Below are 26,801 nucleotides of genomic sequence, written 5' to 3' on the forward strand. Positions count from 1 at the left end.
GCTCTGGCACCAACTCCGTCAACCTTGGGCAGCTCCTGGCTTCTCTCTGAGCCACCGCGTCCCGTACAGCATGGGGGTGACAGTCCTGCCCTCCTCCCACCTCCGTCTGGCTAGGCTGCATGCACGCCAATGCAGGAAAGATCACGCCGTAGGGTCTGTGCCACATCGGGCACCACTGCAGTGCTGCTATCGGCTTGTCACGCTCTGCGACCGGCATGGGGTGCAGAGCCAGGGCGCAGGCTGCAAAGGGTGCAGCTCCCGCACGTCTCGTTTCCATTTGCTGGGGATGGAGATGGCAGCCCAGCGAATGGCCGGCTCCCGGCGCGGCGCGGGGCAGGGCAGGGCAGGCTGGGGCTGTCAGCCCAGTGGGACTGACACGGTACCAGCTCCTCACCCACCACCACACCCACTCCAAGCCAGTGAGCCTCACCCGAGGGCCCCACCTGTGTCAGCCTAGCAGGGGGGGCCGTGGCTCCACGCGGCTGGTCTCTGCGCTGGGCCTGCTGGGGGCTGGCTTGGGCCCGTGGGGCCCAGCGCCTGGTGGGATCCCAGCATCTTCCATCGCCTCCAGCCAGGACGGAGCCGCTGGCTGCAGGCTCAGAACCAGGGTGGGAGCCCCTGTGCTCTGGCTACCCATGGCAGGAGCCTCCAGCTCTCCGAGCAGCCCCCAGCCGGGCCCAACCTGGGAGCAACCGCCCCTCCCCACCCCGGGCTCCCCCCTCTCCTGCCCCGAGCCCCTGCAGCCCCCAGCCGGGCCCAACCGCCCCTCCCCACCCCGGGCTCCCCCCCTCTCCTGCCCCGAGCCCCTGCAGCCCCCAGCCGGGCCCAACCCGGGAGCAACCGCCCCTCCCCACCGCGGGCTCCCCCCACCGGGCCGGGCCTCTCCTGCCCCTGCAGCCCCCAGCCAGGCCCAACCCGGGAGCAACCGCCCCTCCCCACCCCGGGCTCCCCCCTCTCCTGCCCCGAGCCCCTGCAGCCCCCAGCCGGGCCCAACCGCCCCTCCCCACCGCGGGCTCCCCCCCTCTCCTGCCCCGAGCCCCTGCAGCCCCCAGCCGGGCCCAACCGCCCCTCCCCACCCCGGGCTCCCCCCTCTCCTGCCCCGAGCCCCTGCAGCCCCCAGCCGGGCCCAACTGCCCCTCCCCACCGCGGGCTCCCCTCCTCTCCTGCCCCGAGCCCCTGCAGCCCCCAGCCGGGCCCAACCGCCCCTCCCCACCGCGGGCTCCCCCCCTCTCCTGCCCCGAGCCCCTGCAGCCCCCAGCCTGGCCCAACCCGGGAGCAACCGCCCCTCCCCACCCCGGGCTCCCCCCACCGGGCCGGGCCTCTCCTGCCCCTGCAGCCCCCAGCCGGGCCCAACCCGGGAGCAACCGCCCCTCCCCACCCCGGGCTCCCCCCTCTCCTGCCCCGAGCCCCTGCAGCCCCCAGCCAGGGCTGCGTGCAGGGGGGCGCTGGGGGCCTGGGGCCGGGAGCTGCCGGGCCACGTGCTACCATCCCCCGAGCGCAGCACCGGGACGGGGAGGGGAGGGGAGGGGAGGACCGGACCGGACCCCGCTCCCCGCCGCCCGTCAGCGCCCGCACCCCGAGAGCGCCTGGTAGTAAATCAGCGCCGCCGGCCCCGCCCCCCGCTCCCCATTGGCCGCCGCCGGCGCCGCTCCGGAGCCCATTGGCCGCCGGGCCGCGGCCGACTCCCCATAAGGGGTCCGCGGGGCTGGGCGGGCTGCAGCCGCGGGAGCCGGGCGGGCAGCGGGGAGCAGCGAGCGAGCGGGCCCCGTGAGTAGCCGCGGGCGGGTTCCGCGGGGGGTTTGGCAGCACTTGGGGCAAAGTTCTCTTCTCCCCGAGGGCTGCTGGGGGGGTATTGGGGCGGCACGAGGGTTGTGGGGCCGGGGAGGGGGCCAGGCTGTGGTACCGACGGGTGGGCTCGGGGGTCTCTGGCTGCGGAATCCCCACCCCCGGCGAAGGGGGCCGGCGGGCGGGCGGGGGCAGGTGGAGGTGGCGGCTCCCCTCGGAGGAGCCACGGTCCTGTCGCGCTGGCGCTCGGATGCTCAGGTGACTGCTCAGCGCCACGCTGCACTAGCAGCTGGCTGCGCCCCAGGGCTCTGGCCCCCGGGAGGGCTGAGGGAACTGGGTGGCACCAGGCTGGATGGGGAGGTGGGGCTGAGAGCCAGTATGGCCCATCAGAGTCCTCCAGTGCTGCGATGGGACCACGCTGGGGTCAGCAGGGCTGAGAGCTACTGAACCAGGCTGGAACCCCTGGATATGATGGAAACCACTTCAAACCAGGGGGTGCAGCAGCCCCCCAGTTCCAGCACCTCTGGGGGTCAGAGCCCCCTGGGACTGGAGCACTGCCCTGGAGGCATTGGTGCGGTTGGTGCTTGGCTGGATTCCCCCAGCTGTGGTACAGGAGTGACCTGCTGCTTGCTGCCCTTGGCTGGATCTGCAGGCTCTGGGCTGGTCCTGGTGGGTTTCCTGGGGGAACTCACAGCCTGGGTACCTGGAGGTTTGCTGGGCTCTGGTACCAGTTGGTGCCTGGAACTTACCAGCCCTGGTGCAGCAGCAGGAGAGCTTTGGGTGGCTGGGTCAGGGGGGAGCCCAGCGTAGCTGGTAGTGATGCCACCCAACCCCTCCCGGTGCTGTCCCAGAGCTGCCAGCAGGGGGTGCTGTAACCTCACGGGGGTGTTGTGAGGTCATGGCATGTGGTCATGCGGCGCTCTGATGTCATTCACTGGGCCAAGGTGGGGGCATGGGGAGTCATGACATCACCAGGATGCTGTGAGGGTGCTTGGCTGTCACCATGGCTGGGAAGTGACCAGGCCCAGCCTGGGTGGGGTACCTGTACACTGAGAGGGTCCCCTGCCGTGACACTGGAAGGCTGCAGAGACCCATCCTGCGGGCACAGCTTCTGGAGGGGGTGGGAGAGCTTGGGGCTACCTGGGGGGGCTGTGGGACCTGGACTGCCCAGAGGAGAGAGCCATGAGTCAGGCACCCGGTGTCAGGTGCTTGCGAGGGAGTGAAGGGACCAGGGCATGGTGGAGTGATCTGTCCCCGTCTTCCGGCCCCAGCTTCTGGCAGAGGTGAACCCTGGCTCAGTGCCAGGTGTCCTGCTGCTCTGTGGCCTGGCCCCATGGCTGCCCCTGAGCTCTGGAGCCAGGGCCAAGAACTGACTCACCTCTGCCTAAGGCCTGAGGGTGAAGCCCCATGCCCCTCCCGGCCCTGAAGGCTGCCCAGGAGCTCTGAGCCCCAGATCTGGCCCTGTGGGTCTGCCCCATGCTGGGGGGAGGGTGCTTAAACCTGGTGCTTCATTCCCTGCCTTGGAAGTTTAATGGAGAGCTGAGGTGGGAGCCTGGGGGTATTGTCCTTGGCAAGGGGCACCCCCTTGCTCACTGACCAAGTCCCGCTGCAGGGGAGCGGTCAGGGGGGCTCTTTTGGCCTGAGTCCCTGGCTGCCCCACATCCTCCCCATCCCTCCCTCCTTTTCTGGCTCTGGGTTTATCCCATGGAGGAGTGAGGTCTCCCTGCCTGGGCCCAAGGGGCTGCTGCAGCTCTGGGCCCAGCTGGGGGATGCTTCTGCTAGCTGCTGGGCTGACTGTGGGGATCAGGGCAGGGGCAGCCCCAAGGGGTCTGCTGGCCTGGGGCTCAGGGGCTGTTTTCAGCTAGCTTGACCCCCAGCCCTGCCAGGTCCCAGCTGGGCTTGGGGTGGATGGACAGACACTTCTGCCAAGCACCTGGTGCCAAGTCACTGGTCTAGGCGCTGCTGAGCGAGGCGGTGCCATAATGGTGCCATGGGGGGTGGCTGTCCCTGTCCTTCCGTGCTGTGACCTTGCTGCTGTGCTGCGCAGAGCACTGCTGCGGGACGTCCCTGGCCCCACCCCATGGCTGCGTGAGGCACCTTTTGAGAGGCCGTGGGGAGATGCGCTTGTGAGGCGAGCCCACCGTGGGTCTGTGCAGCGCGGGGCCCGGGCAGAGCACCCTCCACCTCCACACAGCCAGACCTGACTGCCCCTAGGAGCCATGGGACATGTGCTGGGCTTCTCCCTGCTCCCAGCCCAGGGCCCTGCACAGTCCCCAGTGGGGAGCTGGCTCCAGGCCACGCTGACACCCCCCTGGGTGCTGCTAAGGAACGGATCCCTGGGGAGGCCTGTTGTCCCCAATCAGGGACATTGTTCCCTCCTGGAAAGGCTCCATCAGCCCTGGAGGATTTTGCCTGCAGCTGAGTGGGGGGTGGGCCAACCTGGAGAGAGCAAGAGCTGCAGGGAGCGAGGGAGTGCCAGCACTCCCCTGCCCAGGGGCACCTGCAAGGGCCACACTCTGCCCTGCCACCTGCTCATGCAGACTCTGCCTCCTTCATCAGCCACCTCGCCAGGGCAGGGGTGGGTGAGAGGTGCTGGTGTAGAGGTGGAGGTGTGCCTAGCGAGGCAGGTTTTGCTAGTTAATGGGTTTTTCCCCTCCCAATCTCGCCAAGGGGCCCTCTGATGTATTAGTTTAATTAGCCAAATCCAAGCACTGCACACGCCAGGTGCACAATGAGCTGGCCCCACGTGTGGTGCTGATCACATCCTCCTTCTCAAGTAATGACAGGCTGGTCTCAGGCCGAGCTGCCCCTGGGGCCTGCCAGTGGCAGCCTGCTGTGATGCATACTGAGTCCTGTTGTTAATGGCCCCAACAGTGTGGTCGAGGGGAGCTGTGAACCGCCCCCAAGTGCCCTTCTCACCTGGGGTGATCCCGCTGTTCCCATCTCTCCCCAGGATCTCACAAGGGAGGTTTTTCCAGCCTCCAGGGCTGTAGTGTGGGGCATCTCACACCAGTACTGTGTTTACCCTCACTCTGTGTGCCAGTGCCGGGCGCCCCACGGCCAGAGGGACAGACTGGCCAAGCTCGCACAGGATCTGCCGCAGAGCCGGGAATTGACCCCCAGGGTCACAGGCTACTGCCTAAATCACTCTGTGTACCCAGCCCTGGTCTCCCGGGGTGGGGGTGGGGGGTCAGTCCAGCTGGGGCTCTGACTCCATTGCTGCCCCACAGCAGCCTGAGCTCATACTGGCCCACCTGTGGGCAGGGATTTGGAGCAATCAGATTTTTGAATTGCTCTGCTCCAGATCCAGGCAAAAACCTACTAGTCCGTGCTCCTGCTCTGGGCTCTGCTCCAAAGCCCTGCCTCTGGGGCTGCCCCGCTCCGGGCTAAGAGCCAGGTCCTCCAGTGACGGCCTTGCTGGCCCCAAGGGAATTGGAGCTGGTGGCAAAAGGCCAAGGGGCACAAAGCTCTGCTCAGCGCCCCTCTGGCTGGGATCCAAGCGTTATAGCTCCAGAGGAGCTGCTGCTGCACCATGGGAATGGCTCGGTGTGATGTTCCCTGGTGTTATCCAGACGGATGATCTCCTAGGTCACTCCAACCCTTGACTCTGGGAGCCAGCCTGACCCTGCTCTGCTGGGAGAATCCCCACTCAGGGCTGGCGCTAGGGGGTTGAGCGCCCTAGGCGGACAGCAATTTCGCCGCCCCGCGTGCTGGTCCCGTGGCTCCGGTGGAGCTGCTGCAGTGATGCCTGCAGCAGCTCCACCGGAGCCGCGTGAGGAGCGACCATCCGCAGGCACCACTGCGACAGCTCCACCAGAGCTGCCTGCCGCTCCCTCCGGCAAAACGGCGCCCACCAATTATTCTGGTGCCCTAGGCGATTGCCTAGGCTGCCTAAATGGTAGTGCTGGCCCTGCCCCCACTCCTGGGCTGGTCACACACAACCTCTGGCATGTAAACTGCTCCTTGGATTGTGCAACTGAATGACACTAGCCAATATCTCTGGTCCCAGACACAACCCTAGGAACCTCCATCTTGCAGTGTCCAGTTGTGCCCGCTGGAGGCTGCAAGCCTATATGAGTTCATCAGTTTAATAAAGAAATTCATATGCACCAGGCTTGTTATCCCAAGGGGAGTCTCTGACACACTTCAAACCAAACGCACTGCTCCAGGTAGAACAAACCAACAGATTTATTAACTACAAAGAGAGATTGTAAGTGATTATAAGTCAAAGCATAACAAGTCTAACTTTGTCAAATGAAATAAAAGCAGAACACATTCTAAGCTGCTCGTAACCCTTTCAGTGCCCTTACAAACAGATGTTTCTAACCATAGGCCGCCTGGTTGCCCTTCAGCCTGGCTCTCCCCTTTGATCAGTGCTTCAGTCGCATGGTGGTGGTGTCTGTAGATGGAGGTGGAAGAGAGAAGAGCCTGGCAAATGTCTCTCCCTTTGATCTTTCTTCCCTCTTGACATTGTCTCTTTCTCTTCCCCGCTGCCCTTCAGGGTCAGGTGAACATTCCCTCATCACCGACCCAAACTGACCAAGGGAGGGGGGGTGACTCACCTCAGAGTCCAACAGATCCTTTGTTGTTGCCTGGGCCAGTGTCCTTTGTTCCTGTGAGGCTGGGCTGAGTTTGTCCCATTCCTGCCTGATGAGGTGTGAACTGCTCTTGGAGAGTTTTTGCCTGGGCTTGTTTTAAGCCATGAGGACACATTTTCAGCCTCATAATTATACACATGAAATTATAACCTATAACCTCACCGTAATAACAATGTTCAGGGCATCACGAGCCTTCCGAAGACACCTGACATGAGAATCTTTGCATTGGACACCACACAGTCATAGTCTAAGGATGGACATGGGGTGCTGGGTGTCTCCCGAGGTACAGAATGTTGCCCTCGCCCTGACCTGTTACCAGAAGCCCTGTGCTGTCTGGTGAGGACTGACCAGTTTCCGCCCGGGGGCTCTGGCTTCTCCCTCTAGGAATTGCCTGGTGAATTTTCTACTACAAACCCCACCCTGGCTGCAGTGATATAGTGGCTGTCCAGGAATCCCTGGTCCCGGGCCTGGGAACTCCTCGAGACCAGCTCTGCCCTGTCTGTGCAGCGCCTGACACCACAGCCCAATCCCAGCTGGAGCCTTGACCCTACCATCATATGCAGCCAGTTTGCTCCAAGCCGTGCTGCCCACACCCTTCTCCCACGCTGGGACTGGGATTCTGGAGTCGGCCTGGCACGGGTGAGCAGGAGCTGCCAGCCAGCCCTCCTGAGCACGCCAGACACTGAGAGCTGGAGCCTCTCCGGCAAAGCCCTTTGACTTCAGTGAGGTGCCCTGGGCCTGAAGCTCAGGGGCTGGGAGGACGCTGGCCCTGGCTGAGTGGAGGGGGGAAGCCAGCAGCTGGGCTGATGGGTGGTGCCTAGCGAAGGGCTGCTGGCTTCCCAGTCAGTGAGTGCTGAGCGGTGCCTGAGCTGCCCTCAGTGTCTCTGGGCCAGGGCTGGTGGAGGCTGAGGGCAGCTCTCACCTGGCACTCCAGGCTGGCAGTTTGCCCCCAGGGGCTCCAAGTGCTATCCCCACCCAGGCTCACTCTGTGTCCTGGGGAGAGTGTTGGCCCCACGCTGGCTGCTACAGGCTTGGGCTCCCCTAGCAGCACAGGAGGGTCCCAGCTCTGCCCGTTCCCAGAAGTGAGGGCCTGGGTGTCTGTGGGTTCATCTCAGGGACTCCCGGGACCCTGGAGGTGGAGTGCCAGCCCTGTCTCAACCCTGCTGCCTCTCCTGGGATGCAGAGGAGCCGGTTCCCCTGGGAAGAGCTGCAGTGAAGGGGAGGCGCTCAGGGGGACACAACCAGAGTGAAGCTGGATGGAGGGGCCAGGAACTCTGTGCCTTCATGGGGAAGGCTCCAGGCAGAGAAGGCCTGGGGGCCCCAGCGGGAAAGACTGGGAGTACGGGCATGAGGCAGGTGAGAACTTTCTTGGGAATAAATCCAGCCTGGGAAGGGGTGCTGGTGACCTAGAAAAGAGCTGTTTAAGAGAGCCTGAAACATGGGGAAACTGAGGCAAGGCACTGCAGCACCACCCTAGGCCACAAGGGGGTGCTCAGGAGGCAGTCAGCTCTGCCACAAGCCCTGAATCAGAGTGCCTGGGGGCTTGAATCCATGGAGTCTGGGGGATGGACGCCTTGCTCTGCTGTTCACATGCCCTTCTCAGCCAGGCAGCTCCCATGGCTAGGGTGACCTTTCACCCTATGGCTTTCTGGGCCATCGTGGGGACTGGCTGGTGTCTGCAGCCCCAAACATCCTCCCAGAGTTACCCTGGGCACTGTGCTGCAGCCAGCCTATCCCTGGGAAATACCCTACTGTTGCCGCCAAGGGGCATCCTGTGACCCCTGCCAGAGGTGGGGAAGGCCCGGGACAAGGGGAAAGCGGCTTTGAGGCCTTTACCCATCATAGAAGAACCTTTCCAGAAGGTGGCCATGGACATAGTGGGACCTCTCAGCAAGATGACCCGGTCGGGGAAGAAATACATCCTGGTGGTGGTGGATTTTGCCACTCGCTACCCCGAGGCGGTGGCCTTGTCCTCTATCGAAGCAGACACCATGGCAGATGCGCTGCTGACAATTTTCAGGCAGGTGGGGTTCCCCAAGGAAGTCTTAATGGACCAGGGGTCCAACTTCATGTCAGCCCTGCTCCGGTGCTTGTGGGAAAAATGTGGGGTCCAGCACAACTGGGCCTCAGCGTATCACCCCGAGTCCAACGGGCTGGTGGAAAGGTTCAACGGGACGCTGAAGATGATGCTAAAAACATTTATGAACCAGCACCCGCAGGACTGGGACAAGTACTTACCCCACCTGCTGTTCGCGTACAGGGAGGTACCCCAGGAATCTACCGGGTTTTTGCCTTTCGAACTGTTGTATGGAAGGCGGGTAAGGGGGCCCCTAGACCTGATGAGAGACGAATGGGAGGGGAAGGCCACTCCTGATGGAGAGTCAGTGGTGGAGTTTGTCCTGACCTTCTGGGAAAGACTTGCCTAGCTCATGGGCCTGGCCAGGGAGAATCTGGCCCGAGCCCAGAGGAGGCAGAAGGTCTGGTATGACCGCACGGCACGGGCCCGTGCCTTCGCCACCGGGGATCAAGTGATGGTTCTCATCCCCGTGAGGAAAAACAAACTCCAAGCTGCCTGGGAAGGGCCCTTCAAGGTTGTCAAGCAACTCAATGAGGTAAACTATGTGGTGGAGCTGTCTAACCGGGCTCATCACTGCCGGGTGTACCATGTGAATATGATGAAGCCATACTATGACGGGGAATGTGGTGTTGGCCGTGTGTGGACATTGGGAGGAGCAGGGAGATTGACCCTTTAGTGGATCTATTCCCTGGGACAAAAGCTGGTTCCTCCCTGGAGGCGATTCCCCTCTCTGATCAGCTGACCCTGGTCCAGCACGCTGAGATCAGAGAGGTGCTGCAGCTGTACCGACAGCTGTTTTCCAGCCAGCCTGGACGCACTAATTTGACTGTCCACCACGTGGAGACCGGGTCACATCCCCCTATAAGATGCTCCCCTTTTCGGGTCACTGGTAAAACTGCCCAGGATCTTGAAAGAGAGGTCAGGGACATGCTGGCTTTGGGGGTGATCCAGCCGTCTTCCAGCCCTTGGGCCTCGCCAGTGGTGCTGGTCCCCAAGAAGGATGGGTCAATCTGGTTCTGTGTGGACTATCGAAAGCTCAATGCCATCACCGTATCTGATGCCTACCCCATGCCCAGGCCTGACGAGCTCCTAGACAAGCTGGGAGGTGCTCGGTACCTCACCACTATGGATCTTACCAAAGGCTACTGGCAAGTGCCGCTGGGCGCAGATGCCAGGCTGAAATCGGCCTTTATCACCCCTTTGGGGCTCTACGAGTTCCTGACCCTGCCCTTCGGCCTCAAGGGAGCGCCGGCCACCTTCCAGCGCCTGGTGGATCAGCTACTGAGGGGGATGGAGAGTTTTGCTGTGGCGTATATTGACGACATCTGCGTCTTCAGCCAGACCTGGGAGGATCACGTGTCCCAGGTTAAACAAGTGTTGGACCGACTCCGGGAGGCTGGGTTAACCGTAAAGGCTGAGAAGTGCAAGGTGGGGATGGCTGAAGTATCTTACCTGGGCCATCGAGTGGGGAGCGGCTGCCTAAACCCGGAACCAGCCAAGGTGGAGGTGATCAGAGATTGGCCTGCTTCCCAAACCAAAAAGCAGGTCCAGGCCTTTATTGGGATGGTGGGGTACTATCGAAGGTTCGTGCCCCACTTTAGTGCCATAGCCGGCCCCATCACTGAACTGTGCAAAAAGGGGAAGCCAGATACGGTGATCTGGACTGAGCAGTGCCAGCAGGCTCTCCCGGCGCTGGAGGAGGCTCTGGTTAGTGGCCCAGTTCTGGCAAACCCAAATTTTGACAAGCCCTTTATGGTGTTCACTGACGCCTCAGACATGGGAAGGAATGCCTGGCCATGGTGTGGACCCCAGCAGGACTTAATTGAGGGGTCCTGGCTGTGCCTGCAAGCTCTGCTGTAACCTGCGTTCCTGTTGTCCAATAAACCTTCTCTTTTACTGGCTGGCCGAGAGTCACTGTGGGTCCCAGGAAGAGGGGTGCAGGGCTGGACTCCCCCACACTCTGTGACAATGTCTTCCTTACAGAGCAGCATGGAGCTACTTTCAGCAGCACCTTCTGCCTCTGCTCCAGCCCCACGGCTGTGCACAGTGCCAGGGCTCTGCGGAGCTGCCCCGGTGGTGCCCATGCCCTCCGCTGGGCGAGAGCTAATGCAAACCCTGGCAGGTGTTGCTGATGCCCAGACCCCCGGCAGTGCTAGATCTGGGACACTCTTCCCACCTGACCTGGGTCACCTTGTCCCCACTCAGCCCAGCCGGCTAGACAGCATGGGCCCTTGGCCAGCCTCGTAGCCCTGCTATTTGCCTTCTGCCGTAAGAACAGCGCCGCTCCCTGGGCAGCATCTGCCAGGAACTGCTTGAGCCCTGGCGCCTGGAGGAGCTGCAGGGGAGGGACAGGGCCCAGGCCCAGCCAAGCCGCCTCCTGACTCCTGCTGCCCAGCTCTGAGGCTGGGAAGCTGCACAGACCATGGGTTGGATGCTCTCAGGCTGGGGCAGTCTCAGCCCCGGTCCCGGTGCAGCGCCCAGCTCATGGGGCTGTGAGGGCCAGGGACTGGCTTCTCGTGCCACAGTCACTGTGCTGGGCTGTTGTTACGGACTCACAAGTTGTGGCCACACTTGGCCCGTGCGGTCCCTGGGGGAAACCTCTTCAGTGTGACAGCCCTTCTCGGGGGGGGGGGCACTCTCTCTCGGAACCAGGCCCCTCTACCTCCTGGAGCCGTACCTCTCTGAGCCTCAGCACGTCTGTCTGTGCTGTGGGCCCCCCCAGGGAGTCCTCTCGCTCTGGGCACCTGGGCCCTCTGCCCTCCGGAGGGAATAATGCACCCCCCACCCGGTTCTCTAGACTGGAGCGACTCTCAGCCACTGTAAAACAGGAGGGTTTATTGAGAGTTGAACTCAGCACAGGAAACTCTCAGGGACTCAGGCCTGGCCTCCCTTAGCCCAGCACATCCCAGTCTCCCTGCAGCCAGGGGGGCTCTGCCTGCTCCCCCTCTCCAGCCCAGAGCCTCCCTGCTGGGCAGCTGATATCCCTGGCCCCAAGCCCCCTCTGTCCATTGTCTTCTCTCCAGGGAAACAGGGTCACCTGGGCCTCCTCTCCGCCTCCTATGGCCCCTCTGGCTGGAACCGGCTGGTCAGGTCACCAGGGTCCTCTCCCTGCAGCCCATTGTCCTCCCACTGGCCAGAACCATCTGGGACTCCTGAGCTGGGCCTCCAGGTCACCGGGCGCTGGGGTCTCCATCCTCCAGGCCATCGGCTGGGGTCCTGAGTTCCCTCTCCGGTCCTGTGTGCCAACAAACCCCCTCTCCCCTCCCCTCGTTAAACCAGTAACACCTGGGGACACTGAGTCCCACCCCCTCTGCATGCAACCCCCTACAAAACCAAGAAGGTAATAATTGGAGATATGCCAATCTCCTAGAACTGGAAGGGACCTTGAAAGGTCATTGAGTCCAGCCCCCTGCCTTCGCTAGCAGGACCAATTTTTGCCCCAGATCCCTAAGTGGCCCCCCTCAAGGATTGAACTCACGACCCCGCTTTGTCACAGCTAGGTATGCCCCTCTCCTGCCCAGACCTCACTGTCTGGTTGCCCTGTGCAGCGTATGGCCATCTCCCCTGCCTGGTCCCCAGGCCCTCGTCTGCACTAGAAAACGGGAACCCATGGCACAGTGCAGCCACCTAGGTGCCACGCAGCACAGGCCTCCGCAGAGCCTGCTGCGCCCTCTGTTCATGTGGCTAAGCTGTCAGCAGGTGCAGCCCTGGGCCCGCCATTCACAGGGCACAGACCAAATGTGGGCGGACAGCTGGGGCCATGGCCCAGCCATAGGTGCCATCTGCAGCAGTTACCTCACCTCAGTGTGGCAGCATGGGCGCCTTTAAGGGCTGAACCTGGAGCGGTTGGGTCTGGGGGCAGCAATGTGATGGTAGCTGGGGGGCAATGGGTGAGCATGGAGGCTCGAGCAGCAGTGCTCTGTGGCTGGTGTTGGGGTTAATGAGTGGGGAGGCAGCACCCAGCACCCCGGGCAGTGGGGCAGACGCTCAGGTGTTCCCCAGGCTGAGCCCATGTCGGTCTGGTTCCAGGTGCCAAGGATGCTGCTGCTGCTGTGGTTGCTGCCGCTGGCATGGCCCGGTGAGGGCTCCCAGCGCGGTGAACCGATGTTCACAGCCGTCACCAGCCATGTCCTCCCGCCCGACTACGACAGCAACCCCACGCAGCTCAACTATGGCGTGGCCGTCACCGACGTGGACACCGACGGGGACTTGGAGATCGTGGTGGCAGGGTGGGTAGCAGGGCAGGAGCAGGGTCCCTGGTGCTCCCAGTCCCACCCTTCCCCCTGCTCTGGGGGTGAGCAGGGCCCCGAGGCCCCTGCCCCTCGGCTGGTCGGGGTGTCACGTGCCCAGCCCTTGAGAGGGTTGAGCTGCAGCTGAGCTCCCACATTGGTGGGCTTGCAGGCCGTGCTGACTGTTGGGCCCTGGCACCTGCACGCTGCCTGGCTCCCGGCTGCTGCCTCTGGCTGGAGGAGGTGCTCTGGGCCAGCAGCAGTGCCCCCGGCCAGGGAAAAGCCACTGACAGCCAGTGCCCTGGGGAAGTGGCACAGGGAGCCTGTTCTTGCATTTCACTCTTCTGAAAAAGCAGTGCTGGCTGCCAGCTCCCATCCCAGTCTCCCTGATGGACTTTCCATGGCACCCTGGGCTGCCCTTCTCCCCAGCCTGGCCCTGTGGGGCTCCCATCCATCAAGAGAGGCCCGGTGCTTGAGGCCTCAGCTATGCCCATGGCCTGCTTGACCCTGAATGGAAGATGTCGGTGGCTCAGGAAGGGGGGCAGGGTGTCCCAGCCTCCAGATCCCTTCTGCAGGGTGCTACCAGCTCATCCCTGAGGGGCTGAGGCCCCACTCACCTGTGATGCTGCTAATGGCCTGGAGGTTTTGTATAGCCCTTTACTGGGGCCCTCTTGGCACGCCCCGGCCTCTGCAGCACCCACTGGAGCTGGCAGCGGTGCAGGAGGGAGGGCACCTACATGTGGGGGGGGTGCGTGCCCAGGGGTGTCTGCATGTGTAATGAGCTAGGCAGCTGGAGCTCGTGGCTGTTGGCCTATCCCCATAGATGCCCGTGCAAGCCAGCCCCTCTCCAGCGGCTGGGCTGGTCCTCTGGGTGCAGGACATGGCTGCCTGGGCCCCTAACCCTGCATAGCGCTCTCCTGGGGATAGCTCCTGCTGCCCACAGCAGCTCCAGAGCTGGATCTCACACCCAGACCCATGCCATGGCCCTGCCTACAGGCCCCGCACTGCCCCAGAGCACCCTGGCTGCTGTTGCCTCCTGCACAGGGGAGAAGGGAAGCCAGCAACCCTCCAAGAACCTTGCTGCCCCAGGCCAGAGCCCAGCTTAGGGTGCCCGCCATCCTCAGGGTGCCCCCCATCCTCCAGGAGCTGAAGGAGGCTTGCGGGGGGCTAATGGCAGGTAGGGGAGGCAGAGTCACACCCGGGCTCTGTGTGTAAAGCCTCCCCTCCCCCCATTATATCTCATAGAGCTGGAAGGGACCTTTCAAGGTCCAGTCCAGTCCCCTGCCTTCACAGCAGGACCCAGTACTGTCCCTGACCGGTTTTTGCCCCAGATCCCTAGGTGGCCCCCTCAGGGATTGAACTCACAACCCTGGGTTTAGCAGGCCAATGCTCAAACCGCTGAGCTATCCCTCCACACACACTCACCTGTGGGGGCTCGTTTGGGCCCTGCAGGTGCTTAGAGGCGGGTTCTGGGCCCTGCTGCAGCACACCTGCAGGCTACCCCCGGCCCATGGATCTGGCTGGTGGCCTGGCTGGCGAAGGCCCCATCAGACAGTTGGGCTGGAGGCATCCGAGCAGGGAGTTTCCATCTCTGCCGTGGTCTCTGTGTGCCAGGCTCTGGTTTCCAGCTGTGCCCTTCCCCCAAGCGGGGGCAGCTGGGGATGGCTCTGTCCCTGCTAGAGTGACCGGACACCAAATGTGAAAAATTGGGACGAGGGTGGGGGGTAATCAGAGCCTGTATAAGAAAAAGATGCAAAAATCGGGACTGTCCCTATAAAATCAGGACATCTAGTCACCCTAGTCCCTGCCCTGGGGGACCCAGCTGGGTGGCTAATGGCCTGGCCTGCTGGGGTGGGCTGTCTCAGGGGTTCTGGCTCTGCTGCCGTTGCCTGAGGCCTGGCTGGGTAAAACCTGCCCCTGTAAATGCCCCTCCACACCCAGCCTAGGGCTGCCCCCTATTTTCCTCCAGCCCTTGCTGTGCCCAAGTCAGATTATCTCACAAAGGGCAGGTCGTGGCTGCCTGCAGCACACCTGGGTGGGTGTCTCCAGGTGAGGGCAGCGTGGGGGGCTGTGCACCCACCCCCGGGCACAGCAGCAGCTGCTCCCCGCAGTGCTGTGAGATGGTGACTGAGCGGGCCGAGCAGAAGGAAAGCAGCAGCGCATGGGCCCAGCTGGGCAGGGGGGCTCAACTGCTCCCGCACGGACAGTGCCCTGTGCCATGGTCTGGTGTAGGGGAGCATGGGCTGTGCTGCCATGGACAGAGCTGCTGGCCTGCCCCTGACACCTGGGTCCCTCTCCTAGAGTGGAGGTGGGGCTGGAGCACCCTCCCTGAGGCCTGTATCCCCGGAACAAGGAGGCCCAAGCAGCACCCTGGGAGGTGCCCCCTCCACTGCCCCCCCAGCCATGAACGGGCTGCTTGTAGGGATCCCCAGCAGGGGCTGGGGCACCAAGGCCTCGGCTCTCCCTGCGTGGGGCAGGCATGTTGCAGGTGGGGTAGTCTGCATTCCTGGGGGCATCCTGGTGAGGGGGGCAGTGCGGCTGGGCTGGGAGTGCAGCCTGCTGCTCCCCGCTCCCCCCGGGAGCTGGGCCTGCTCTCCTCCCATGCCACGTGGAGCAGAGCAGCAGCTGGAAGGAGGGTTGTGTAAGCAGCCCTGGTGCCAGTTGTGTAACGTGTTTACTGGAGCTCAGGGCAGGGGGCAGAGCTCAGCGGGGGTCTGACTTGTTCCAGGCCTCCCCAAGCCTCCTGTGCTGGGGCCCTCTGGAGGGGCCTTGCCCTGCTGGCTGCCATGGCTCCCAAGCCCTGCTCTAGAGCTGCCCCATGGCTGGAGGAGGCAGGGCACGGAGCCTGCAGAGGGGCAAACACTCAGCTCCTGGCACTGGGCCACATCCTTCCCCCAGACTGTGCTGCAGGGGCCCCAGCAGGGCAGCACCCTGACATGTCCACAGCCGTGCCCTGGGCTGGCCGGTGCAGCACGCAGCCACCCCCTCTCCAAGTGCCCAGGCTTCCTCCGGTGCAGCAGGGCCCAGAGAGGCTCCTCTCTGTCCGTGGCAGCAGCCTGGGTCGCTGGCCCCATGCTGTGCCCTGCCCTGAGACCATGGTGCAGCAAGGTTCAGTCTTGCTCCTCCCTCAGCTGGGGGGTCCAGCCCCTCTGAGCCTTGCCTGAGGCAGCCATGTCTGGGGTGGTGAGCAGAGGGGCCAGCCCTGCTGCTGTGCCCTGCTGTTTCCATGCGTGCTGCCAGGGGGTTCATGGGGGGCCAGGCCACTGCCTGCTGGAGCCTGTCGGCCTGACGGAACAAGGCGCAATGGTCTCAAGTTGCAGTGGGGGAGGTTTAGGTTGGATATTAGGAAACACTCTTTCACTAGGAGGGTGGTGAAGCACTGGAATGGGTTCCCTAGGGAGGGGGTGGAATCTCCTTCCTTAGAGGTGTTTAAGGCCCGGCTTGACAAAGCCCTGGCTGGGGTGATTTAGCTGGGGACTAGATGACCCCTGAGGTCCCTTCCAACCCTGATCTATGAGGGCAGGGGCCACGTGAGGCCAGTCACCCCACTCGTGCCAGGGAGCTGAGCAGCGTCCCTGAGCAGCCACTTGGGTGGCCTGGGCAGTACCCACCACATTCATGGCCTGGCAGAGGAGGGGGCAGTGATCCTCCACCATTAGGGGCCACATGATGGGACTGATCCTGCAGCAAGGACACATGGTAACTGGCCACGTGCCTCCCAGGGCCTGGCAGGAGATGGGGGGGCTATGGGGTGTCTGCCCCAGCCATGCCCGCAGCTCTCCCTGCGGCCCGGCTGGTACCTCGTGCCCTGTCACTGCTGTATGGCTCTGCAGGCGGACGCGGGGCCGGTCCCAGTGCTGCCAGGCACTCCGTTAGGGGCAGCATCTCACCCCCCACACCCCCAGCTTGTTCAAGGATTCCCCCCCAACCAGCAGCAACCCGCTCGTTCGTCCCTGCCCCACCACTGCCCCTCCTGCCTCTGGGGGTGCAGGGAACAGGCTCCTGCCAGCCAGTGCTTGCTCTGGGGGGCCGTCAGAGAGGGCATCCATCTCCCCATGGGGCTGGGCGCCGTACTGGGCACAGCCTGATCCTGCCCAGCCCTCGGGCTCCAGGGCTCCCCTGCTGATTTCTAGATTCCAGGGCCAGCTGGGCCAGCAGGATCATGTAGCCAGAGCCCTGAGACTGCCCCAAGCCCCAGGGCAGGGGACGGGACGTTCTTCCCTGCGCCCCCACTGACTGCCGGGCATCTGAGCTGCAGCCCACCACACTGGCACCAGGCGGGCGGTGCCACCCCTCCCCATGGCAGGGCTGAAGTGGGGGCTTCAAGGAAAGAGCCTTGGGGTTGCCACAAACCCTCTGGGGGCCCCGGCCCAACCATGTCCGCCTGCCCCAAGGCCAGGGCCAGCTCCAGGTCCCAGCGCGTTTGGGGCGGCGTGCCGCGGGGGGCTCTGCTGGTTGCCGGGAGGGCGGCAGGCGGCTCCGGTGGACCTCCCGCAGGCGTCCCTGCGGAGGGTCCGCTAGTCCCGTGGCTCCGGTGGATCTCCCGCAGGCCTCCCTGCGGAGGGTCCGCTGGTCCCGTGGCTCCGGTGGATCTCCCGCAGGCGTCCCTGCGGAGGGTCCGCTGGTCCTGTGGCTCCGGTGGATCTCCCGCAGGCCTCCCTGCGGAGGGTCCGCTGGTCCCGTGGCTCCGGTGGATCTCCCGCAGGCGTCCCTGCGGAGGGTCCGCTGGTCCCGTGGCTCCGGTGGATCTCCCGCAGGCCTCCCTGCGGAGGGTCCGCTGGTCCCGTGGCTCCGGTGGATCTCCCGCAGGCCTCCCTGCGGAGGGTCCGCTGGTCCCGTGGCTCCGGTGGATCTCCCGCAGGCGTCCCTACGGAGGGTCCGCTGGTCCCGTGGCTCCGGTGGATCTCCCGCAGACGTCCCTACGGAGGGTCCGCTGGTCCCGTGGCTCCGGTGGATCTCCCGCAGGCGTCCCTGCGGGAGGTCCACCGGAGCCGTGGGACCGGCGAGCGGCAGAGCTCCCCCCCCCCGCGTGCTGCCATGCTTGGGCAGCAAAATGGCTAGAGCCGGCCCTGCCCAAGGCACACGAGCGGCCCGGGGTGGGTCCCTCGTGCCTGCCCCAGCGCTCACGCTTGCCCCCCAGGTACAATGGGCCCAACCTGGTGCTGAAGTATGACCGGGCGCGGCAGCGGCTGGTGAACCTGGCGCGGGACGAGCGCAGCTCCCCGTACTACGCGCTGCGGGATCGCCAGGGCAACGCCATCGGGGTGACGGCCTGCGACATCGACGGGGACGGGCGCGAGGAGATCTACTTCCTGAACACCAACAACGCCTTCTCGGGTGAGCTGCATCGGCCCCCGGCACAGAGCCCGTGGGTCATCCCCCTGCACCCCCAGGGCACCTCGCCCCCTGCACCCCCCACCACAGAGCCTGTGGGTCATCCCCCTGCAGCCCCCTGCACCCCGCCCCCTGCACCCCCAGCCACAGAGCCCGTGGGTCATCCCCCTGCACCCCCAGGGCACCTCGCCCCCTGCACCCCCCACCACAGAGTCTGTGGGTCATCCCCCTGCACCCCCTGCACCCCCCAGCCACGGAGCCCGTGGGTCATCCCCCTGCACCCCCAGGGCACCTCGCTCCCTGCACCCCCCACCACAGAGCCTGTGGGTCATCCCCCTGCACCCCCCTGCACCCCGCCCCCTGCACCCCCCAGCCACGGAGCCCGTGGGTCATCCCCCTGCACCCCCCGCCACGGAGCCCGTGGGTCATCCCCCTGCACCCCACCCTCTGCACCCCCCGCCACAGAGCCCGTGGGTCATCCCCCTGCACCCCCACGGCACCCCGCCCCCTGCACCCCCCACCACAGAGCCTGTGGGTCATCCCCCTGCCCCCCCGCCACAGAGCCCGTGGGTCATCCCCCTGCACCCCCACGGCACCCCGCCCCCTGCACCCCCCACCACAGAGCCCGTGGGTCATCCCCCTGCACCCCCACGGCACCCCGCCCCCTGCCCCCCCGCCACAGAGCCCGTGGGTCATCCCCCTGCACCCCACGGCACCCCGCCCCCTTCACCCCCCACCACAGAGCCTGTGGGTCATCCCCCTGCACCCCCACGGCACCCCGCCCCCTTCACCCCCCACCACAGAGCCTGTGGGTTATCCCCCTGCACCCCGCCCTCTGCACCCCCCGCCACAGAGCCCTTGGGTCATCCCCCTACACCCCCAGGGCACCCTGCATCCCCCACCACAGAGCCTGTGGGTCATCCCCCTGCCCCCCCGCCACGGAGCCCGTGGGTCATCCCCCTGCACCCCCACGGCACCCCGCCCCCTGCCCCCCCGCCACAGAGCCCGTGGGTCATCTCCCTGCACCCCCACAGCACCCCGCCCCCTGCACCCCCCACCACAGAGCCCGTGGGTCATCCCCCTGCACCCCCAGGGCACCCTGCACCCCCCACCACGGAGCCCGTGGGTCATCCCCCTGCACCCCCACGGCACTCGGCCCCCTGCACCCCCCACCACAGAGCCTGTGGGTCATCCCCCTGCACCCCCAGGGCACCCTGCACCCCCCACCACGGAGCCCGTGGGTCATCCCCCTGCACCCCCACGGCCCACGGCCCCCTGCACCCCCCACCACAGAGCCTGTGGGTCATCCCCCTGCACCCCGCCCTCTGCACCCCCCGCCACAGAGCCTGTGGGTCATCCCTCTGCACCCCCCGCCACGGAGCCCGTGGGTCATCCCCCTGCCCCCCCGCCACAGAGCCCGTGGGTCATCCCCCCGCACCCCCACGGCACCCCGCCCCCTTCCGCCCCACCACAGAGCCCATGGGTCATCCCCCTGCACCCCCAGGGCACCCCACCCCCTGCACCCCCCTGGCACGGAGCCCATGGATCATCCCACAACACCCCCACAGCACCCCGCCCCCTGCACCCCCTGGCACGGAGTCCATGGGTCATCCCCCGAACCCCCATGGCACCCTGCCCCTTGCACCCCCCACCACAGAGCCCATGGCCCATTTCCCCTGCCCCCTGCACATCCCACCTCCCAACCCATGGCCCCTGCAGCCACCCCCCTCCCCACAGAGCCAATCAGAGGCCTGGGGGTCCTCGGGAGGGTGCAACCACAGCTCTGGACTGGGAATTCGTGGGGAGGTGCTGGGGGCAAGTCCCTGGGGGCGTGGGGATTGCCTGGCCCTGGGCCTGCCGTGTGGCACTGCCGTGACCTTCGGCGCATGAGAGATGGCTGCAGCCTGGAGTTAATTTCTCAGTCGAGTGACTCCATTGATTCATGGCCGGGACGCGGAGCCAGCTGAGTCAGCAGCGCCCGCAGCCCCCAGCCCTCTCGCCGCGCTGCAGGCCCACGGCCAGGCAGCCCGAGGCCCTGCTGAGATGGGGTCCCCTACCCAGCGCAGGGCCCTCTCCCCAAAGCCACAGCACTAGGGTTAAGCTGCAGCCAAAGAGAAGGGGGGTAGGGAGGAACCTGCTGTATTCACAAGCAGGTGCATGTCCCAATACCCCCAGCCTGGCAATAGGGGCGCTGCTGGGTGCCGCCCCCCGTCCCCTGACCGTGCCCCAGCCTGGCGCCCTGGGGCATGCTGCTGCCCCTCGTCCCCTGGCCGTGCCCAGCCTGGCGCCCCGGGGAGTGGCACCACCCCCCATCCCCTGGCCGTGCCCCAGCCTGGCACCCTGGGGCATGGTGCCACCCCCCACCCCCTGGCCGTGCCCCAGCCTGGCGCCCCGGGCCATGGTGCCACCCCCCGTCTCTTGGCCGTGCACAGCCTGGCACCCCGGGGCATGGCGCTGGCATGGTGCTGTCTCGTCCCCTGGCCGTGCTCACCCTGGCACCCTGGGGCATGGCACTGCCCCCCGTCTCCTGGCCGTGCACAGCCTGGCACCCAGGGGCATGGCGCTGCCCCTCATCCCCTGGCCATGCCCCAGCCTGGTACCCAGGGGCGTGGCACTGGCGTGGTGCTGTCCCATCCCCTGGTCGTGCCCCAGCCTAGCACCCCGGAGTGTGGCGCCGCCCTCCATCCCCTGGCCGTGCCCCATCCTGGCACCCCGGGGTGTGATGTTGCTCCCCGTCTCCTGGCCGTGCCCCAGCTTGGCACCCTGGGGCGTGGCACCGCCCCCCATCCCCTGACCGTGCCTCAGTCTGGCACCCTGGGGCATGGCCCCCCCCCCCCCCATCCCGTGCCCCAGCTCTCCAGGCTGGGGATGGGCTGACTAGCTCCCATTCCCCATCCCCAGGGTAGTGATAGGGGCTGTCCCTTAACCCCTCGTGTGCCCCATCTGCCACAGCATTTGAGGCTCACACCCTAGCACAGGCCAGGGCAGTTGCCCCTTATTCCCTGCCTTCCATCTCCAGCAGGCAGTCCTTCCCTGCAGGCCATGCCCCCCCCGCCCCCCCAGCACTGCAGGAGTCTGCCCAATGCTCCTCGGGCCCCTGGCCGTGGCCTGCCCCCTGCAGTGACCAGGGACGGCGAGGGGCCGTTGCCAGGGAGAGGGGAGGGGTGCGGCGGTGCCGAGTTGCTGCCGTGGTGGGAGCGGTGCCAGAGTCACGGGGGCCTGGCAGTGTCCTCCACTGTGTGTGGGCACGTCACCAAGGAGACTGGCAGGTCCAACGGCCCCCGAGGGCCTGGCAGCCCTTCCTGCCCCACTAATGGCGTGGCTCCCAGGCAGGGGCCATTGTGCGCCGGAATCTCCTCCGAACACCTGGCCTCGGTGTCTCCCTTTGGAGACAGGTCACCAGCAAGCTGGGCAGCGCCAGCCTGTCCTGCCACTGCAGCTGGACCTCCGGCTGCCCGTCCCTGCAGGGCACCCAGCTCTGGTCACAGGTGGTCTCTGGGTTGGGCCCCCTCATGCTCTGCCAGGCCCCTGGCCTTGCCGGGTGCCTCCACCTCTGCCCTTGGGGTGCTGGGCCCCGGTGCAGTGACCCTCCTGGCCTGGCTTTGGTGCTGCTCTCGGAGCCACTAACAACTGAAATCGGGTCCCCCAGGCTCCTTGGGAAGGGCACAGGCCCCTGTCAGTGGGGCTCCCCCCTTGTTTTTCCTAGCAGCGGGGCCCTGCCGAGCGGAGGCCATGTGGCTATCACCATGGATCTGTCTTCCTGACACACCTAATTACCTAGCTTGCAGCTGCCAGCGCGTTGCCTGTCCCTAAATCAAGGAGCCCCATTACTCCTGTCGCTGGCCGTGCGGCCGCGGGCCCTGCCATCGATTTCCCCCTCCCCTGTGTGATCTACAGGCTCTGCACAGCTCACCTTAACGAGTTCATTCTGCCGGCCGCCCTTCGCTGCAGAGCAGCCCCTGCCCCGCACCACAGGGCGCCTGCCCCCGGACTGCGAGTGGGGGCTGCGGGCCGGGATTGAGGGGCCCCAGCAGGGCTGGGGGGCTCGAGAGCAGGGCCTGGGTGCTGTGATCTCCCCAGGGCAGTGCAGTGGGCGTTCTGCAAGGGGTGGCAGCCCCTCTGCCCGGGCAGATCCACGCCGAGCCAGCCCGTCCCCTGCTCCTGTCCCTGCACACTTGTGGGGCCTGGCCCCTCCCTGACCCCTCTCTCCCCCAGGCCTGGCCACCTACACAGACAAGCTGTTCAAATTGCGGGCCGGGCGCTGGGAGGACCTCCTGAGCGACGAGGTGAACCGGGCAGTGGCCAGCCGCTTCGCCGGGCGCTCGGTGGCCTGCGTGGACAGGGCGGTGAGTGGGCAGCGAGCCCGGCTGCTGGCCCTCGGGGCTGGGGACGTGGGTGCAACAGGGTCAGTCATGGGGGGAGGGGTCAGTCTCTGCTCCCCAAACTCCTCCCGTCCCCTAGGCTGTCACTGGGTGTACGGAGACGAGGTGGCACTTCGGGGCCTCCCCCATCCCGTCCCGAGCCCTCTGCCCCCTAAGTGCCCCCCCCCCGTCAGGGTGTCAGGGCGCTAGGTCCCCCCCACCCCCCGTCGAGGGCTCAGGGCCCTGGAGCCTCCCCCGCCCTTGCCCCTTGCTGAGAAAGAGCCTGGGGGTGATTTATGCTCCTGTCACCTGCTCTTCCTCCTCCTCCCGCTGTTTGTATCCCAACGATTATCACTAAATCAGGGAACAATGGGGGGCGGAGCCGGGCTGTGAGGTGTGGGGCAGCAGGGCCTCCCCGGGGGGCAGAGCCGGGCTGTGAGGTGTGAGGCAGTGGGGCCTCCCCGGGGGGCCGGGACAGGACGGGGGGCGGAGCTGGGCTGTGAGGTGTGGGGCAGTGGGGCCTACCCGGGGGGCGGGATGGGGGGCAGAGCCGGGCTGTGAGGTGTGGGGCAGTGGGGCCTACCCGGGGGGCGGGATGGGGGGCAGAGCCGGGCTGTGAGGTGTGGGGCAGCGGGGCCTCCCCGGGGGGGTGGGGCGGGATGGGGGGCAGAGCCGGGCTGTGAGGTGTGGGGCAGCGGGGCCTCCCCGGGGGGCCGGGGCAGGACGGGGGGCGGAGCTGGGCTGTGAGGTGTGGGGCAGTGGGGCCTACCTGGGGGGCGGGACGGGGTGCGGAGCCGGGCTGTGAGGTGTGGGCAGTGGGGCCTCCCCGGGGGCAGGGCCGGCTTTAGGCCGATATGCCCGATTCCCAGGAATCGGGCCCCATGCCTAAGAGGGCCCCGCGCCTTAGATACTTTTTTTTTTAAACTTACCCGGGTCCCTGGCTGCGATCTGCTCCGGGGTCTTCCGAGTGGTCCTGCTCCCTTGAGCGAAGCGCAGGCTGGAGCCCGGCAAGCCCCGCAGCCCCAGCTGGAGCCCCAGCCGGAGCGCAGCAAGCCCCGCGGCCCCGCTCTCCTGGCTGGAGCCCCGTCCGGAGCGCTGCAAGCCCCGTGGTCCCGCTCTCCTGGCTGGAGCTCTGGCCGGAGCGCAGCAAGTCCTGCGGCCCCGCTCTCCTGGCTGGAGCTCTGGCCGGAGCGCAGCAAGTCCTGCGGCCCCGCTCTCCTGGCTGGAGCCCTGGCCGGAGCATGGCAAGCCCTGCGGCCCCGCTCTCCCGACTGGAGCCCCGGCCGGAGCGCGACAAGCCCCGCGGCCCCGCTCTCCTGGCTGGAGCCCCGGCCGGAGCGCGACAAGCCCCGCGGCCCCGCTCTCCTGGCTGGAGCCCCGGCCGGAGCGCGACAAGCCCCGTGGTCCCGCTCTCCTGGCTGGAGCCCCGGCCGGAGTGCGACAAGCCCCGCGGCCCCGCTCTCCTGGCTGGAGCCCCGGCCGGAGTGCGACAAGCCCCGCGGCCCCGCTCTCCTGGCTGGAGCCCCGGCCGGAGCACGACAAGCCTCGCGGCCCCGCTCTCCTGGCTGGAGCCCCGGCCGGAGCACGACAAGCCCCGCGGCCCCGCTCTCCTGGCTGGAGCCCCGGCCGGAGCACGACAAGCCCCGCGGCCCCGCTCTCCTGGCTGGAGCCCCAGCCGGAGCACGACAAGCCTCGCGGCCCCGCTCTCCTGGCTGGAGCCCCGGCCGGAGCACGACAAGCCCCGTGGCCCCGCTCTCCTGGCTGGAGCTCTGGCCGGAGCGCGGCAAGCCCTGTGGCCCTGCTCTCCTGGCTGGAGCTCTGGCCGGAGCGCGGCAAGCCCCGCCGCCCCGCTCTCCTGGCTGGAGCCCCAGCCAGAGCGTGACAAGCCCTGTGGCCCCGCTCTCCCAGCTGGAGCTCTGGGCCTTTAAATAGCCTCCAGAGCCCTGGGGTAGTGAGGGGCTCCGGGGGCTATTTAAAGGGCCAGGGCTCCAGCTGCCTCTGCCACCCCGGTCCTTTAAATAGCAGCCAGAGACCCGCCACCCCCATGCATTCCCCAGGGCTCCCGTGGCTATTTAAAAGGTCCAGGGCGGGGTAGAAGCTGAGGAGCCCCGGGCCCTTTAAATAGCCCCCAAAGCCCTGGGATAGCAGGGAGCTTGGGGGCTATTTAAGGGGCTGGGGCTCCAACTGCCTCTGCTGCACCCCCTGCCCACACCAGCCCCACTCCCCCTGCCTGCAGCCAGCTCTGCACCCCGTGCCCACAGCCAGTCCCTGTCAAACCCCCTGCCCTGTCTCTAATCAACCCCTGCCACACACCCCTGTGGCCCTGCCCAGAGCCAGCCAGCCCCACACACACTGCTGCCTGCACCAGCCCTGCACACCCTGCCCTGTCTCCAGCCAACCCCTGCTGCACCCCCCTGCCTGAAGCCAGCCAGTCTCACACTCCTCTGTCTCCAGCCCTGCCAGCCCCTGCTGCATCCCCCCGCAGCCCTGCCTGAAGCTAGCCTGCCCCCCACACTCCCTATCTCCAACCAGCCCCGCACCCCTTGCCCTGCCTCCAGCCAGCCCCATGTCCACTTGTGCCCTGCAGTTCCCAGGGCAATAACCCTGCACACCTGCCTCATTGAGGGGGGCAGGAAGCAGCTGGGACCCACACATGTGACACGGCAGTCATTAATAACCAATCAACAGCATATATGATGCAATGTACATAATATATAATTTTATTATTTATATACTTATGGAAAGTAAATAATACATGGAAGAAATGAAAGGCTTTTTTTTTTTTAGTCATCCCTGCCAGGGCCCCACCGAAAATTTTCGAATTGGGCCCCGCACTTCCTAAAGCTGGCCCTGCCCGGGGGGCGGGACAGGGTGGGGTGCGGAGCCGGGCTGTGAGGTGTGGGGCAGCGGGGCCTACCCAGGGAGTGGGGTGCAGAACCAGGCTGTGAGGTGTGGGGCAGCGGGGCCTACCCGGGGGGCGGGACGGGGTGCAGAGCCAGGCTGTGAGGTGTGGGGCAGTGGGACCTGCCCACGGGGCGGGTGGGGTGGGGTGCGGAGCCGGGCTGTGAAGTGTAGGGGAGCGGGGCCTACCCGGGGGGCAGGGTGGGGTGCAGAGCTGGGCTGTGAGGTGTGGGGGAATGAGGCTAAGAGGCGGGGGGGGTAGTAGGACTGTGGAGTGGGAGGCTTGGGGGTCAGGTAAGGGGAAGTGGGGCTGTACCCTGGGGGGAGGACTGGGGAGGAAGGCAGTTGGGGAGTGGGGCTAAGCCATGGGGTGGAGCTGGGGGCAGGAGGAGGGGAGCAGGACTGAGATGCGGGGGAGCAGGTTAAGTGGGGGGCAGCAGAGTAGAGCCGTGGCGCAGAGTGGGAGCCGGGCGGTGGGGGGGACACAGGATGAGCATTCCCAGCATGCGGGGGGGGCCGGACAGACACTGAATCTTGGCAGGTCCGGGCCTCAATTAGGTCCCCTGCCCCAGGCTCAGCCCTCGAGTGGCTGTCCCTGCAGGGCTGGGGGCAGCGAGAGCAGCGCGGATCCCCAGGGAACAGCAGCCGAGCGTGGGGCCCGGGGCCCTGACCTGGCTGCAGCCACCCCCAGCCATGCTGCGGGGCTCTCATCCGCTCCCCACGAGTCTGGCCAGAGCCCACAGGCTGCAGTGCCACCACTGGGGAGGGGGACGCCCCCAGGACCCTGCCCCCAGCCTAGGTGTCTCCATCCCAGAGCAGCAGGGGAAGCCCCTTCCTAGGCCTGCTGCTGCCCCAGCCAGGATGTCACAGCCAGCTGCAGGCTGGCGAGCTGGGGAGGGGCCTGACTCTGCCCTCACCCACCTGCCCCTTGCCCACAGGGCTCCGGCCGATACGCCATCTACATCGCCAACTATGCCAACAGCAACCTGGGCCCCCACGTGCTGCTGGAGATGGACGTGGCCGCCAGCGACCCTGCCCGTGGCATCGTGGTGCTGACCGACGTCGCCGCCGAGGCCGGGGTTAACAAATACACAGGTCCTGGGCAGCCTCCGGGGCTGAGGCCTGCGGGGAGGGGAAGGGGTGCTGTGGGAGGGGCCCGTGGGGAGGCATGGTGCGAGGCTGCCCATAAAACAAGTGCCACGCCTGGCACACGTGGTGCTGGGGCTTTCTCTGGGCTGGGTGACAGCACCATCTGTGACCCCTGCCCAGGAAGGGGGCTGCATGAGGACAATCCCCAGAGCCCGGGGCCTGGAGCCAGCCCCCCCCCCCCTTCCACCCCATTAAGGAGTCTGGGCTCCAAGGTCTCCCCCGGGCTGTCTTGCTCCATCTCCAGCCCTTGCCCCGGAAGTGCCTGGTCTCATCAGCAAATCACATGGGCAGCTGGTTCGCAAGGGTGGCGCCATGCGGGCAGCTGCCATGGCTGCTCCGTGGGTATTGGGCACAGCGTCTGGGTGGA

General features: G+C 66.1%; 1 protein-coding gene across 1 annotated transcript in view; it reads left to right on the forward strand.

Moving 5' to 3' along the window:
- Positions 1 to 1,736: 1,736 nt before the first annotated feature.
- Positions 1,737 to 26,801, forward strand: part of CRTAC1 (cartilage acidic protein 1) — a 40,261-nt gene continuing 15,196 nt past the window's right edge. Inside the window, exons 1-5 of the mRNA XM_030570855.1 lie at positions 1,737 to 1,767; positions 12,490 to 12,689; positions 17,830 to 18,026; positions 22,239 to 22,369; positions 26,224 to 26,380. Coding sequence (XP_030426715.1) covers positions 12,499 to 12,689; positions 17,830 to 18,026; positions 22,239 to 22,369; positions 26,224 to 26,380 — 676 coding nt within the window. The 5' untranslated portion in view covers positions 1,737 to 1,767; positions 12,490 to 12,498. The remainder of the gene's footprint in view (positions 1,768 to 12,489; positions 12,690 to 17,829; positions 18,027 to 22,238; positions 22,370 to 26,223; positions 26,381 to 26,801) is intronic.

This window comes from Gopherus evgoodei, chromosome 7, assembly GCF_007399415.2.
Source record: "Gopherus evgoodei ecotype Sinaloan lineage chromosome 7, rGopEvg1_v1.p, whole genome shotgun sequence".
Lineage (NCBI taxonomy): Eukaryota > Metazoa > Chordata > Testudines > Testudinidae > Gopherus > Gopherus evgoodei.